Source organism: Cyprinus carpio, chromosome A6, assembly GCF_018340385.1.
Source record: "Cyprinus carpio isolate SPL01 chromosome A6, ASM1834038v1, whole genome shotgun sequence".
Taxonomy (NCBI): domain Eukaryota; kingdom Metazoa; phylum Chordata; class Actinopteri; order Cypriniformes; family Cyprinidae; genus Cyprinus; species Cyprinus carpio.
The window spans coordinates 23837068-23851502 of record NC_056577.1 but is presented as its reverse complement, the minus strand read 5'-3'; the positions used below and the strand labels follow the sequence as shown (position 1 = coordinate 23851502).

The following is a 14435-nucleotide window of genomic DNA, read 5'->3' as shown; positions in this document are numbered from 1 at the left end:
CTAAAGTGTGTAAAATCTTTGTTATCCAAGTTAATCTTAGAGCTAAAAAAAAAAAAAAAAACTTTTTTTTGCCTTTGATATGGTGTTTAATGTGTTAAAACAGATGTTTGTTAAATTTGTATGCATTTTACATTATAAATGGTTTTGTGTAAACTGCATTGTGAAACCACAAAAGACCCAGGAGCTGAAATCACAATCTCTTTATCACATTTCCACACTTGGTTTGTTTTTCAGTTTTGAATTTATTTAAGAATAACTTGAAACAATCAAATGATGTCATTCTCAATATCAAGTTCTGTTTCCCCCTTTTATGTTAGCGCCATCAGCAGTGGAACAAACCACAGTCACATTTAATAAGCAAGAGGGAAAAAGGAAAAACAAAAAGTGTAGAGGGCATCACTAAAGTGGGTTTCCAGCTATGCCTGGACAAACCGGAGCGGCGATTCTCAGCATATATGTTTGGCACGACAAGATAGTGGTACAATCTGTGCCAATTTCCCCTAATTTTCATCCAACAGTATAGGGCCAGACATTCTGCGGAGCACAAGAAAAAAAAAGAAAAAAAAAAGAGCAACTAAAACAGAACCAATTTCTTCATGGGGCACTGTCAATTAGCATTCACTGACTAAAAGTCTGCCATCCTGATTTAAAACAAGACAGATAACAAAAAAAAAAACACTTGTAGGAAGCCTTTGAGAGAGGTTTATGGGAAGGTTAGATCTCTCTTTTTTGTAACACTACTTGTTTTTGTCAGGAGTGCACCATGAGTGTGGACTGATTTTAACAAACAGATCAGTTCTTTGTGAGAGAGAAAGAGCTGACTCTGAATTGAAATGCAGAACACTGGCCATAAAAGAGCAGCACAACTTGCCAAGCAGCATTACAAACAATGCAGTTCCTCAATAAATACAGGTTCCTGGACATGAAATTGAGACTGGAGCTGCTCTGTACCTTTGAAAGCATTGCTGCAAATGCAAATGGACTAGGGAAGACCTATGAAACAAGCCAAAAAAAGTCAAAGGGCGGACCCCCCAAAAAAAAAAAACACCAAGAGACATTCTGAATATTGAGTTAAGTGCACTTTCACAGTTCAACCATAATACATCAATAAAGTTCCACTTCCTCCTTTTGATCTTATTAAGTTTAGATGGTGATCAGTCCTGCAGGTGTTGAAAACTTCTAACCGTCTCTCCTTTTTATGACTACAAAAGCAAAAAGTGAGTGGACTTCCTGGCAGACATGACAAGAGATTTCATCCCTTAAAATAAATAATGGTATATCTCAGTGCATACAAAAAGGGAACCTTAACACTTACATAAGAGGGACAGAGAAAGCCAAGAGTCCAGTGTGGTTTAATCTACTGTTTAGGCACAGGCACACGGTCACCAGAACTTTCCCATTTTACCCCATTTCACCTTGCCTTACATTTAAACTTGATATTTACTTTTAGTTGTTGATGTAGCTGAATTCTCCTTTCGATGCACAAATGAGACCTCTGAGGACGAGTGAGTTCTTTTGTGGATCCCGGTGCCTCAGAGCATGCCGAAGCCTTTGGCGTAAGTGATGGCTTTAAGGAGTCTCTCTGTAAGTTTCTCCTTGGTGGAGTATTCAGGGAGGAGCAGCACGTTGAAGCAAGTATGAGAAGTGGGTAACCTGACCATAGGAGGGGAGGAAGAACATATTACTTTAAGAAGACTTTGCATATTTATTGCTGTAGAGATGTATATAGATGGACAATGTTATTTACATATGGTAAAACTGTAATTAGACACGTATACTTGTATGCTCTTAGTAAAGAGAATGTAATACATCGTTGCAACTAGGGATGCTCATTTTAACCGCTTAACCGTTAACTGACAGTAGGAATTTTGACCGATTAATACAATCAGTTAAAAAGTCATTTATTTATTATTTTTTTCAGAAATTTAATCAAAATATTTAAAGTTTGCTGCTTAAAATACGCTACGGGTATAAAATAAAGTGTGTTTTATAGAGAGGAAAAACAAAAACAAGTCGCGTATAAGTCGTATTTTATAACTTCATTCAGAAATAGGCCTAATGCCGAGGCGAAATGTTTACAAACTTTATAATAAACAATGTAAACATAGCTAGGCTATTTTAGTTCCCCTCACTCCACAACAAATCCTTTCAATTGAACAGTATTTAGAAAAGAACAAGAATTAAAAATATAAGAAGCTATAGCTATATAAACAAGCCAAAACAAACTAATTTAGGCTAAAACAAAACTGAAACCAAGGTTGGGTCTCTCATGTGACAAAATCAAATGTTCCTGTATTTGTAATGTATTTGAATGGCAAAATATTATTTATTATGTAGCCTACTTCACTCTCATTCCAATGTCCCTGTAAAACAAAATGTTTTGCATAACATCACAGCGGTATGGTGATAATGCTTAACGGCACAGATTTTACTAGTGTGATTAAGTGTTTTTTCCATATGTTTGACTGACTGTAATTTTATATGATAATGAACAGACTACATTGTCAAGGTAGTAAAGCTTAACTGTGTGCACACATGCGGCGCTGGTGCAATCACTTGAATTTTTTCCTTCTAACAGTGGAAGCAACTACTACTTTTAGTCATAAAGATAATAGGAATTGTAAAAGGTTTGCTTTTATTTGTGTACATTCATAATAAAAACAAATCTTTGTGCTTTTGTAAAATAAGCCTAAAGAAAAATAGAATGCCACTTTCTGCCGTCTGGTTTCCTTTCGCGCAGCACAAAAATGAACCGAAACTTTGCATACTAGGCTACTTGTTGCACAGTTTTTCTTTCGTTCTCTTAATTTATTATTTAAGTAAAAATATATTTCTCGTATAGGCCTATTTATTCGTTTTTTATATATATATATATAATCCTCATGTTCTGCTGTTTTAATTGTAAATGTAAAATTAATCTGCAGGAAACAACTGTTAGTATTTTTAACAGGTCACAGGTACTTATCCTTTCAATTCTAATTTAAAATAATCTTGTTGGTTAACGGTTAATAATCGGTTAACGAGTGTCGGTTAGGAAAAATAACTGAAATGAACATCCCTAGTTGCAACTTATTTGTTTTGTGGATGACGTTGTTTAGGATTTGTTTCCGAATCTGCATACCTATGCTACTGTATTTTTTTTTTTTTGTAAACAATAAAAAGCAGGTTTAGATTATTGAATTATGACATTATTTTCATGACAATTAAGCATGTCCGGAAGGTAGAAGTGTGGAGAAAAAACGAAAAACAATTCAGATGCATGATGACACAACCATAGGACTGGTTCACACAGAATGCAGTTTTTTCATTACACTATGTTACTTTTCCATTGTTTTTCTGTGTAAACATGATAGACAGATCTTTGTTTCTCTATGTAAATTTGCTGAGACTGCTGTGGTCACATCTTTTGTAGCATCTTAATAATGAGTGCCATGTTTTCAGATTGCATTTTTTCTCCATTCCACTTCCCACGTCTCACATTTTTCAAAGTAAAAACGCATTTTGAGTCAATGGCCCCATATTCTGACTCAAGATTTAATCGCTCCGATACATGATCGTACAACTATTTGAACAAGGTATGATGTCAAAAAACCTGAACTCATTATTGAGCAACAGTGTATAGAGGCAGAATTTGAGTTTACCTGTCTGAGTCAGGGCCATTTTTGGCAATAATCATCTTGAGTTTGCCTAAACCTCCAACTGGAGCTCGATCTGTGCCAGTGGTGAATTGAAGAAACAGCCTCTTCTGCTCCTGCCCAAATGAGTGCACAGTCTCCCAGAAATCCCTGATGTGTGTCAAAAATATAATTTTTTTTTATACACTTTTAATTTCACATAGGAAGTAGTATTTAGAACAAGTGGTCGACTGATATTGTGCTTTTAAATGCTGATGTGGATGTCTGGAGTGCAAGATGGCTGATGCGTAATATAACGCCCATAATTAAATGACAACAAAACAAATTAAAAATTGCTCACATAAAAATGAATCATTAACTTGATGCTAATCTTGTACAACATTTAGTCGTGATATACCTAAAATACAATTACTACCTGAAAACAGAATATTTATTATCCATTGACAAAGCTGTCAGTAGGTTTTGTAACTGGAGAAACAAAATCCAAATGGCCAAATATCAGCCGATCACCACTAGTAACTACTAAGTCACAGAGAAAATAATAATCCACACAACATTAAAAATTGTATTATACATAATGTAATTATTTTAATAAGCATCCACATACCTAATAATGCGAGAGTCTTTGTTGTATCCACCATCATATTCTGTACTGTCTTCAAGTGCTTGAAAGTCAAGATTCTGCACAAGACAAACACAAAGTTACGGGTTTATATGTATGGCTCTCCCACATGTGTAAGAACAGCCTGGAAGCAGGTAACAATCTGTAGCAAACTCACCCTGCTACCACATATAAGCAGCTCAATTTCCTCTGGTCGAAACAGATACTTCAGTGGAGATTCGTTAGTGACCATGTGGAATCCTCTTCTGAAGGCCTTGAACTGTTTCTCCACACTTTTGTTCAGCATGTACTCTGCATAGAGTGCAACAAAATCCTGCAGAGACCCAATTCGTGCTGTGTTTACTGGCAGATATGAACATCTTTGTGTTTTTAAATGCTGAATGAATGAATGTAATGCTGGTGTAAAAGTGGACTAACCTTTCTGTTCTCGTTGGTAACTGGGATCTTATCTCCTCCTTCCTTTAAATCATACATTAGCGGGTTTCCAAACAGGTCTGTTTGTGAGATCTGGAAAGTAATCATCATGTCTTCTTCCACATTACCTTCATACTCCAACAGGTCCTTTAGACTCTGATAAAGAACCTGAAGAAACAGATGATCAGAACAATTATGAGAGATTATCTACCTATCTATCTATCTATCTATCTATATATATAATCATTTTCTGTAGAGATGGACTGATACCACAAGGTTTTCTGCTAATCCTGTCCATCAAATAATCGCTATGTGACAGGGCAAGAATCAGCTCGCCCCAAATATTTTGATAAGCAGTCACCATGTGCTAATGTCATAATGACGGGGTGTGCCACTAAAGTGTTGATGTACCAGCCTAAATCTCCTTCCAGACACAATCTATGCCCTAAACCCGCCTGTATCCTTTACAAGTGCAAACAGACAGCTGCTTCACAGCATGCCTCCAATATGAGAACAGGACATACACTCCCACTTGAAATAATGCTGCTCTTTGTAAATACATAATCTTATTGTCAATGTACAACATGAAGTTGAAATGCTGTGGAACAAAATGAGCATATGCTTCAAGCAAGCCAAAAGGCCTTTATCATTAATATAAGGCCATGTTACCATAAGATGTGCTCTTGAAAAAAGTTCTTGTTTGGAAAGGCATTACATAGTGTCTTGTTGGATTTTGCAGGATTTGAATCTACAATCAAGTCTGTCTGCATGTGAAAAACATACATGCCACTATTCCTAAAGTGTCATTTAAATGTATACACAAGCAGAAACTTCAAAAATGTACATTAGTGTTCAAAAGTTTGGAATTCTAAAAGACTTCTACCATTGTTACAAAAAATAATCAAAGAATTCTTTAAAAAACGTATCATGGTTTCCATAAAATATTAAGCAGCACAGCTGTTTTTAACATTGACAACAATTAGAAATGTTTCTTGAGCACCAAATCAGCATATCAGAATGATTTCTGAAAATTATATGTGGCTTACTGATCTTACTGATCCCAAACTTTTGAATGATAATGTAATCTTGGTGTTACATTTATATTTCTCTTCTAAAAAAAAAAAAATGTTGGACAGGGAATACTGAAAAACATAAATTTAATTAATCAGGCAAATATTACCGGATGAGAGTCAGCAAGGTCTCTAAACGTTCCTTTCTTTCCCATTAGTTTTCTGTAAACCACCATAGGGAAGTGCACATCGAGAATGCAGTTATTGTAGATCGCTAAGCCCAGGACGATGCCTATCAAGGTGAACTGGCCTTCATTTTCAAACGATGAAGGGTTGAACCAGAAAAGTTTTGTGCTTTCATCATAGGTAAACATGCCTGCGGGTGAAACAGAAAGAGAAAGTGTAAGACAAGAACGCAGACAGATCTTCATCTCACAGTCACTCAATCAATAAGACTCAATAAAACAAGCTCTGAGAGGAACATTAAGTCTGCTAGCGCCTACAAATAGTGCATTAGCCATTCCAGTATCAGTGATTAAACTTTGTGTTAGGATGCTTAAAAGAAAGCCAAAAAGTAAACTGAATAAATCAGGCAGGAATAATTAATGATAATTACCTATATCTCGGTTAAAGATCTCCTCTACGACCAGTTGAAAGAACTCTTTGGATACTCCTCCTTCATCCACTCCCTGCTCACCCTCAAACTCCACATACAGCTGTTTCTTCAGGTCTGCTGGGTTTTCCATGGCGATCATCTCCAACTAAAACCAAGCACATATTCATTTTATACCCACAAATGCTCTTCAGAAATGAAATCATTCAGGTATATTTCTATGAAACAACATTCATCTTTGCAAGCTCTTCAGGACCTACCCTGACAAGTGCATCATCTATGATGTGGTCTCTGCGCACTTTGAGTCGCAGGTAAGGGTTCAGCTGTTGTCCCTGCACCAAACTGTAGAGAGCAGTAATCCTGCGCTCGCTGTACATCCGGATCCGGTTGTCGTAGTACAGGCCTAGATTCTTAGTCACAGGGTTAAGAATGAACGGGCAGGTCATAAAGGAGAACTTGCTTTCTGTCTCCACCTTGAAGAAGGTGTAGTCTTTGTCCATTTCCAGCACATCATTGAGTGGTTCATTGATGAAATCCTCGAAGGAGATGAGGGGTTTTCGACAGTCCGATGAACGAATGCCCAGTTCAGTCTCCAGCGGATCCACCCGAGGTCCTTTCTTGTTGCGTCGTTCCTCGCCGAGCAGCTCCTGCAGGGTCAGCTCACTGGACTCTGGGATCGGTTCATCGTCGTCCTCCTCGTTGTGATCCATGTCTAGGTCGCCGCCCAGCACATTTGCATAGTACACGATTTTCAAGCACTTGGTGGCTGCCACCACACCGTCATCCTCATTTACCAGGTTGTCGCTGCTGAACTCGTTGCTGATAACCGTGTAGGTGATAAGCTGCTGGAAAGTCTCGACCAGACGTCGGATCTGGTCTGCGCTGTACTGCGACCATAACCGCGCAAGCTTGGCTAGAGCCGGAAGAGGTAGCTTGCTCATTGCCTTGCAGAATTGTGGCAGGGCGATTTCTAAGTATTCTGGACTGTGGAGGTTACTGTTCTCCATGACGATGATGAAGACGTTCAGGTAATTAGGGTCGGCGGCGTACACGTTGTGATAGGTGAGGTCACACTCTACATTGGGCGACAGGTAGACTAACGCGTTGAGGAATGCTGCTTCAATCTTCTCGTTCGATAATAGTTTGTCGTACACTCTTCTTACAGCCTCAATGTCTACAGAAACTTCTACAGGACCAAACTTTTGGACGTTGTTTTCTCCGTCAGAAGGCCTGTCTGCACTTGATGCAGAGGCTTCGGGTTCCACCTCCATGGCTGTGGATGAACCGGAGGCCGTTTCTTTCTCATCTTCATCTTTGTCCTCATCCTTGGCCTGAAGGGACTTGAGCTCTTCCTTGGTGTGTTGTTTGGCCTTGCGGAAACTCTGGACCAGACTCTCCGCACTTGAGAAAACCCTACCGATGACACGGATTAGAGGAGAATAGTCCTCGGTCTCACTGCAGAGGCTCAGGATTTCATACACCTTCTCCTCTGTCAAGAAATTCAGATCTGCCGAAGAACACAGTAAAGAATATTTAATCATTTGCGTGGTAAGTCAAAGATACGATTCAGAAAGTAGTCTGAAATTGGATTCAGGATTAAGGTGATGTTTTGACCGAGACATTAGCTGTTCCTCAGCAAAGTTGTGTTTTTTATTATTACTATTTTAATTGTAAACTTCCTTTGTTTATCTTTTTTTCACCTTTCATAGTGTGCAGGCCTTTTTTGCAACTTTTCACCAATCAGAAAGAAGTTTGAAATTGGAATTGGGGGAAAAAAAGACAACTTGCAACACTTCATTTAATTTCTTTATTCTTCAAAACTGAATATTTACTAGAAAAATGTGATGCTCTGTTTACCTAACTGAGAAATACTTCAATAATGACTGTTAATTGAATTAATAATGAATTTACTAAATACATACTAGTACTAAGGTTTTAAAAGTGTGTTCAATAGCACATTTGTGTTATCAAAAATCATAAAATGTCATATTTGTATATATGTGGTTTGTTTTCAGTATTGTTATTCCTTTTTTTATTATTATTATTTTCTTGCTTTTTTTCTCATAAAAAAGCATTTGGAAATTACATGATGTGTACGAGCTTTCGCAGTGGCTGGCCCAAAGTTGTGGAACAACTTACACTACGTTTTAGAACTGCTTCTACATTAGCTATCTTTTCACTTGTGCTTTCAAACTTTTGTAATTCTATTGTGTTTCCTGTTTTTACTTTTTGTGTTTTACTGTTATGTACAGCATTTTGGCCAACCAAGGTTTAATTTAAATGCGCTTAATAAATAAAATTTGACTTAATTTGATATAAGAGCTGTTGTTTATGAGTGCTCTGTATATAAAAAAAAATTCAAGAAATATCAATTCTACTGAAATTCGGCAATTATGACAACACTGTTCACCTCTAAAGTCCTCCCTTGCGGGTTGTAGGTCCTTATGGTTCATCTTCCCGTTGCTGCAAGCAGAGAAATTGTGAGCTCCTTTGGCACTGTTCTCTGGAAAGGCTGAACTGGCTCCTTTCTTAGAGGGATGAGGATCACACAGTTTGGCATTATTCTTATATAACTCCAGGGCCTTGATGGCCGCTGCATTGTTATCCATGCGCTGGAAACCCGGAGAAGAGCCACAAGCCTCATTCGTGCAGGCCTCATTTCCACAGCCTTCTGTTAACTGGTGGTAGTAGCGCTCAATTAAATGCTTTGCAGCCGCTCGCTTCCTGTATCAGACATTCAAACAGGGCAGCAAGGGGATTAGTATGGTTCAATCCCGAAATAAGTCCACAACAGTGCAAATATTTCTCTACTAATGAAATTCAAATAAAACCAATCATTTGAATTTCTCAACAGCCTTCAAAACAGGTTGACTGTTGCATGTGCACATGAAGATAATTTCAAAATGATAGAAAAATCAAGCATTATACTTTAATTTTTAATTTTTAAGAGAATTATTCATCTGAAACCGAATGATTGGAATATCTATAATGCAGCTACTTATTGTTAGACCATGCCTCCAAAATTCTTTTTGCACAGACAACAAAATATCATGCACTGATATGTCACAACAGAAAACATTCAATGCACATTTGCATCTTCATATCATCACTGATTTAATGTCAGTCTACTATAAAGGCACACAAAATATTTCAGGTTCAATAAATTGCTCTATTATTGACAGCATTTGTGGCATAATATTGAACAATTCTGAAAATAAGTGACTCACCTCTCAGTTTACAAATAAATAAATAAATAAATACAAATCAGTAACAGTAAAACTTACAGAACTTACAATGGAAATAAATAAAAGTCAGCCTTTCTTGGGGTTTACAATAATATTTGAAATTTGTATTTTTATTACAGCTTTAACATGATTAGGTATTTGCAATACCTAAAGCATGCTTTTTGGAATGACACAATGTTGAGGTCTTATGGCTATACTTTTAAAACGGTGCATTTATTTCATGTTCATTGCTTGGCTTTAGGTACTTCCAAGTGTTTTACTGTAAACATGATTTCTCCTTTTTGAACTAAGGGACCAGAAACCAATGCAGTTGACTGAGCTTTTTAAACCTGGAATTATTCCATTTAGAACAGACTGAAGAACCCTTAAGGTGTGGTCACATTAGTAAAGTTATGCTGGGAAATAATGTTTATTGTCAATAGTGTAGAAAGGCATAAATCACCCCTCACACAAAAATCACTTTCACACCAAGCAGCTTCTAGATGGTCAACCTGGCGAATTTGCGTGAACAAAAGTGGGAAACTTTTTCACCCTCATGTGACACTCCTGATTGTGCAGATTCTGGTTGAAATGAGTGATTTTTGACTGTAAAATTCTTCCTAGCATTGGTAAATGTGACCACATCTTTGTGATAATGAAGAATTAGCTAATTCTTAAATGGACAGTTCAAACAAAAATGAAAATGCTATCATCATTTACTCAACCTCTAGGTCTAAACATGTTTTTTTTTTTCAGCTGTTGAACACAAAAGAAAATATTTTGAAGAATATTGGTAATCAAAGCTGATGATAGCCATTGACTTTTATGGAAAAAAATATTTTGGAAGTCAGTGGCTACTGTCAACTGTTTAGTTACCAACATTCTTTGAAATATCAGCAGAAGAAATAAACTCATACAGGAACAAGTGGAGGGTAAGTAAATGAGGACAGAATTGGGTGAACTATTCATTTAATGCAATGCAAGACTATGCATGCTGACAAAATGTGCGTATGTGGGGGGGGGCGGTGAGTTTGGTGAGTATTTCAAGTTAAGGTAGCCATTAAATACAGAAATTTTAAGTTGAAAAACACAAGGTATAAACAAAGAAACTTACATTAGACTTGCTTAAAGTTTGCAATATCACACTCTTCTGCGGCTCTGAACTGAAAGAGACCAAAAGGTGGTCAGGCAGCAATCCTGCAGATGAACAGAAAACAGTCATTCACACACATCAATAACTTTACTGCTGTACAGACAAAATCCACAGATGACTGGGAGCAGTTCACTTAATAATGACGATAAAATGGATGGTTCTTCCAAAAATAAAACAACCACATTAACTACCGATCATAACTGCTCAAGATGATTGAGAAACATTATACTGTGGGTAAACACGAGCCTAAACATGCATCACGGGGCAGAATGTCACCATGGACAGTGTCTTAAAACCAAGCGAGCTGCCTACCTAGACAGTATTCTGCAACCCTACGATGTCCAAAAATGCTGTCTAGGTAGTCAGCGCACTAGTTTTTGACACACAGCCCATGTGACCGCAAGAAGAGAAGCAACATAAACCTAAACACAGGCCCGAACTAAAAACACACTGTGTGATTTCGCAACGAAAACATCCTGTGTACCGGTAAACAGTCGAGCATGAGGTGAGGCCGCAAAGGGGCAGGCAGGGGGTATGACAGTGCACAAACAACTTCAGCCTTGCACACATTCATACACACAGCCAATCTCCTACAGCTCCTTTTAAAACGAACGAACACAGACCTTATGCTCATGATTACAGTGAGCTGATGATCGGCGCGCTTAATGCAGAGTGAGAGCAGCAAATCGTCTAACCTTGCAGTAACTGCCATGGGGAGGAACAGCAGAAAAGAGCTGAGTAACTAGTTAGCCTAGCTGCAGCTAACCACCGTCTGACATTTCGAAGACACAGACGGATTTTACTTAACGGTTATTGTTGCGTAATCGAAGGCGAGGAAGTATTTAGGATATCAGGACTAAACAGATTTCGCTTGTTTTTCCAGAAACCCTCTCCGTCCCTCCCCGGAGCTGTTAGCAGCGCGGCTAACTGGCCTAACAGCGTTTATTCCGGCTTCGAATAAGCGCGATCGGGGCGGGAGAGGCGTGATTCGTGTTTTGACAGCTTACTTCTGAAGATGTTCTGATGCGGACGAATGAATCTGGTCTCTCAACATCACAATCACTCCAAATGCGGCGTGTATTCAACTCAAACCCCTCCACAAAATATTCTCGGCCATCTTGATCAACTGAGGCAAACACGGAGAGCGATCCCACAATGCAGTGCGGCACGAGGACGACCATCAGTATAAACCCCACGGCACGGCGTTCTGGCAGTTGGTCAAGATCTGAGTGAGATGTGTGGAAAAGTGATAAAACGATGAAAATTGTATTCATGAGATCAAATGAACAAAGTCTTGAAACACTCACGACATTTTTTTTTAAACTAGTTTTTATACATATATCAAAAGCGAAAACATTGTAATATTAATGTTCATCAGCAGATGGCAGAATATGAAAGGAAAACTTAAGTTAACTAGATTTGCATTTGCTGAAGGAAATACCAGTGCTTTTCTTGCTAGTAGTGGGATTTTGATTCATCTCAGTGATTCGAATCTTTTTTAGTCAGTTCACCAAAAATATTCATTTATTGATGATGCTCAGTGGTACCTGCAGGTTACATGGGTACGCCAGTAGGGGGCGACGGTCACACCATTAATGATAGCTACAGTATAACTACAAAGTTTTATCAATCATTCTAATTCTAGGAGAGTAGGAAGGTCCACACCACCGCTGTGATACTGTTGGAATCCCTTTCAGATTTTTCAGATAAAACAACTGACAGTCTATCAGAACCCATCAAACCCCAAAGAAGCATTTAAAGTGGCATAACTGCATTTTTGGAATAAAAAAGGTTATCGTCTGTTGGTGTTGAGGCTGTTATCGCTATAGTTATGCTATAAATATTCCCATAACTTTCACTAACATTATTTGACAGATATGTAAATGTTAGGACAAAATGTTCTTAAAATATTGTTATAATAATGGACCATTCTTGTTTACTCAAAGTTGTTTTAATTACAACTTTATTATGTTCTCTTGATGCTGAGAGAAAACAATTTTCCGAAAAACATTTTCACGCCCATTTGATGTTATTTGTACTTAGGCCTAATGAATGTGTGTGAGAGAGAAAATTTTCTTGGAACACCGTTATGATGTTTTATTGTTCTTGGTAACGGCTCTTTAGTGAGTTTTTTAATCATTTATTCAACCGATTCGCTAAAAAACGTCGTTCACAACCCTGATTGCATTACATCACAGAGATGTCTATTTGATGTCTGCATTTATATCTGCAAGATGTATTTTTTTAGAGTGTTTGCTCATCTGCAATACGTCATTGGACGTTTCCTATCAAATGTCAAATAGAAAGATGTCTATTTGAAAGATGTTTATGATTTAGAATGTATGTAAAACTCACATCTTAAAGATGTCTATCAGATGTTTGTACACAGCAGATGCTTTCCAGATGAAGCGAACTTGTAGACGTACGTGTGCTATCTGGGAAGAGAAGGAAGTCTTTGTGTATCTTCAAATCTTCTGAGACTTCAATAACAGGCCAGTCATAATTCAGCATGTAAATACTGTGATGATATCATTGCTGTTTTGAATGTTGAGCATTCTGTCAGTATAAAGGTGCATTCAAACCAAGAATGATAACTATAAAGACAATTAAAACAATAACTCTATCAGCTCTGTTTATTATAAGTGTGTGCTGCATTTATGTCATCTGCTAGCTGCTTTAAATGCTCTGGTAGATTTTGATTGGCTGCAAGTGTTTTTATTGTTCATCAGCTGAAAAAAAAAAGGTCCAGAAATATTGATCCTATGTGTTGTTATTGTTATGGTTGTTGTGTGGACATCCTCATGAACATAGAACAATTATTTAAAAAAAATTAATAAGCCTAAAATTATTTAATAAACAAATTTTGAATAGAGACTGCACATTCAATTATTCGGGCTGAATTTATTGCAGAAGTTTAAAACTTATGTTTACGGGTTTAGAAAAAAACCCAACCAGAATGTTTGAAGAATATCAATACAGAGCTGCCTTGCAAGCACTGTAATAAAATAGCTGTGAATAACCCAGCTTGAATAATGGAAGCACAAACTGAATAGCTATCTATTTACTGGTTTCCGAGACACTGAAGCCTGTTCCTGTATTGACAGCCTATCACAAGACCCTATTCACATCTCACTAGCCTTTTAAAGCTGCAAGAAGCAGCAGCAGCAGCCACAGCTGTAAAAGACTTGATTACCATTTATTGATCCAAGCTTTTGTTCTTTATCTAACAGTGTAACACAGATTTATAAATTTGCTCAGACGTGTGAGAAAATTCTCCGTTTCATAACAAAAAACACAAAGCATATGCCACAAGCCATTAATGAATACAAGATCTGTGTATCACAATAACATGGTACGACTGCAGTGACTAGGAAAATTTTTAGAGTCAGCACTGCTACAGTGCAACATGGGGAAATTGTTAGATCTTTGAACATCTGACTCCTATCCCAAGCTATTCATCACCATAAAATGCATGAACATCACCCGTTAAATTACACATGCATCCCGCTGTGTGTTTTGCTTATCTCACTGACCTGCAAAAAAAGCACAATTTTCTTCTGAAAGAAACAAGAGACATCCTGTAAATTCAGAGGAAACTCTTGTGGGCTTGAATAATGGAAAAGGTGACTGTTTATGATGATGCAGCTGTGGAGAATGAGGATCTCATGAATATAGACAGCTGTTTAGCTCGGAGTCAACACGGTTTGAGATCCCACCCCACTCATACAAATCTGCCGAAACATTATGAGATAGAAAGACTGAAC

The 14435-nt window shown here is 37.6% G+C and overlaps 1 protein-coding gene across 1 annotated transcript; it reads right to left on the bottom strand.

Moving 5' to 3' along the window:
- Positions 1 to 222: 222 nt before the first annotated feature.
- ube3a (ubiquitin protein ligase E3A) lies at positions 223 to 11837 on the bottom strand. Its single transcript, XM_042758517.1, has 11 exons — positions 11679 to 11837; positions 10633 to 10715; positions 8705 to 9018; positions 6555 to 7801; positions 6298 to 6442; positions 5852 to 6057; positions 4675 to 4839; positions 4415 to 4570; positions 4243 to 4316; positions 3642 to 3785; positions 223 to 1653 (listed from the first exon to the last, which is right to left on the bottom strand). Coding segments are annotated over exons 2-11 (2574 nt in total). The 5' UTR covers positions 10635 to 10715; positions 11679 to 11837; the 3' UTR covers positions 223 to 1532.
- Between the last annotated feature and the right edge of the window lie 2598 nt (positions 11838 to 14435).

Coding starts and splice junctions, on each gene's coding strand:
- ube3a (XM_042758517.1), bottom strand. Junction 7,802..8,704: donor CGCAAGGGAGGACTTTAGAG/GTGAACAGTGTT, acceptor GTTCTTCGGCAG/ATCTGAATTTCTTGACAGAG. Junction 4,317..4,414: donor TGCTTATATGTGGTAGCAGG/GTGAGTTTGCTA, acceptor TGTCTTGTGCAG/AATCTTGACTTTCAAGCACT.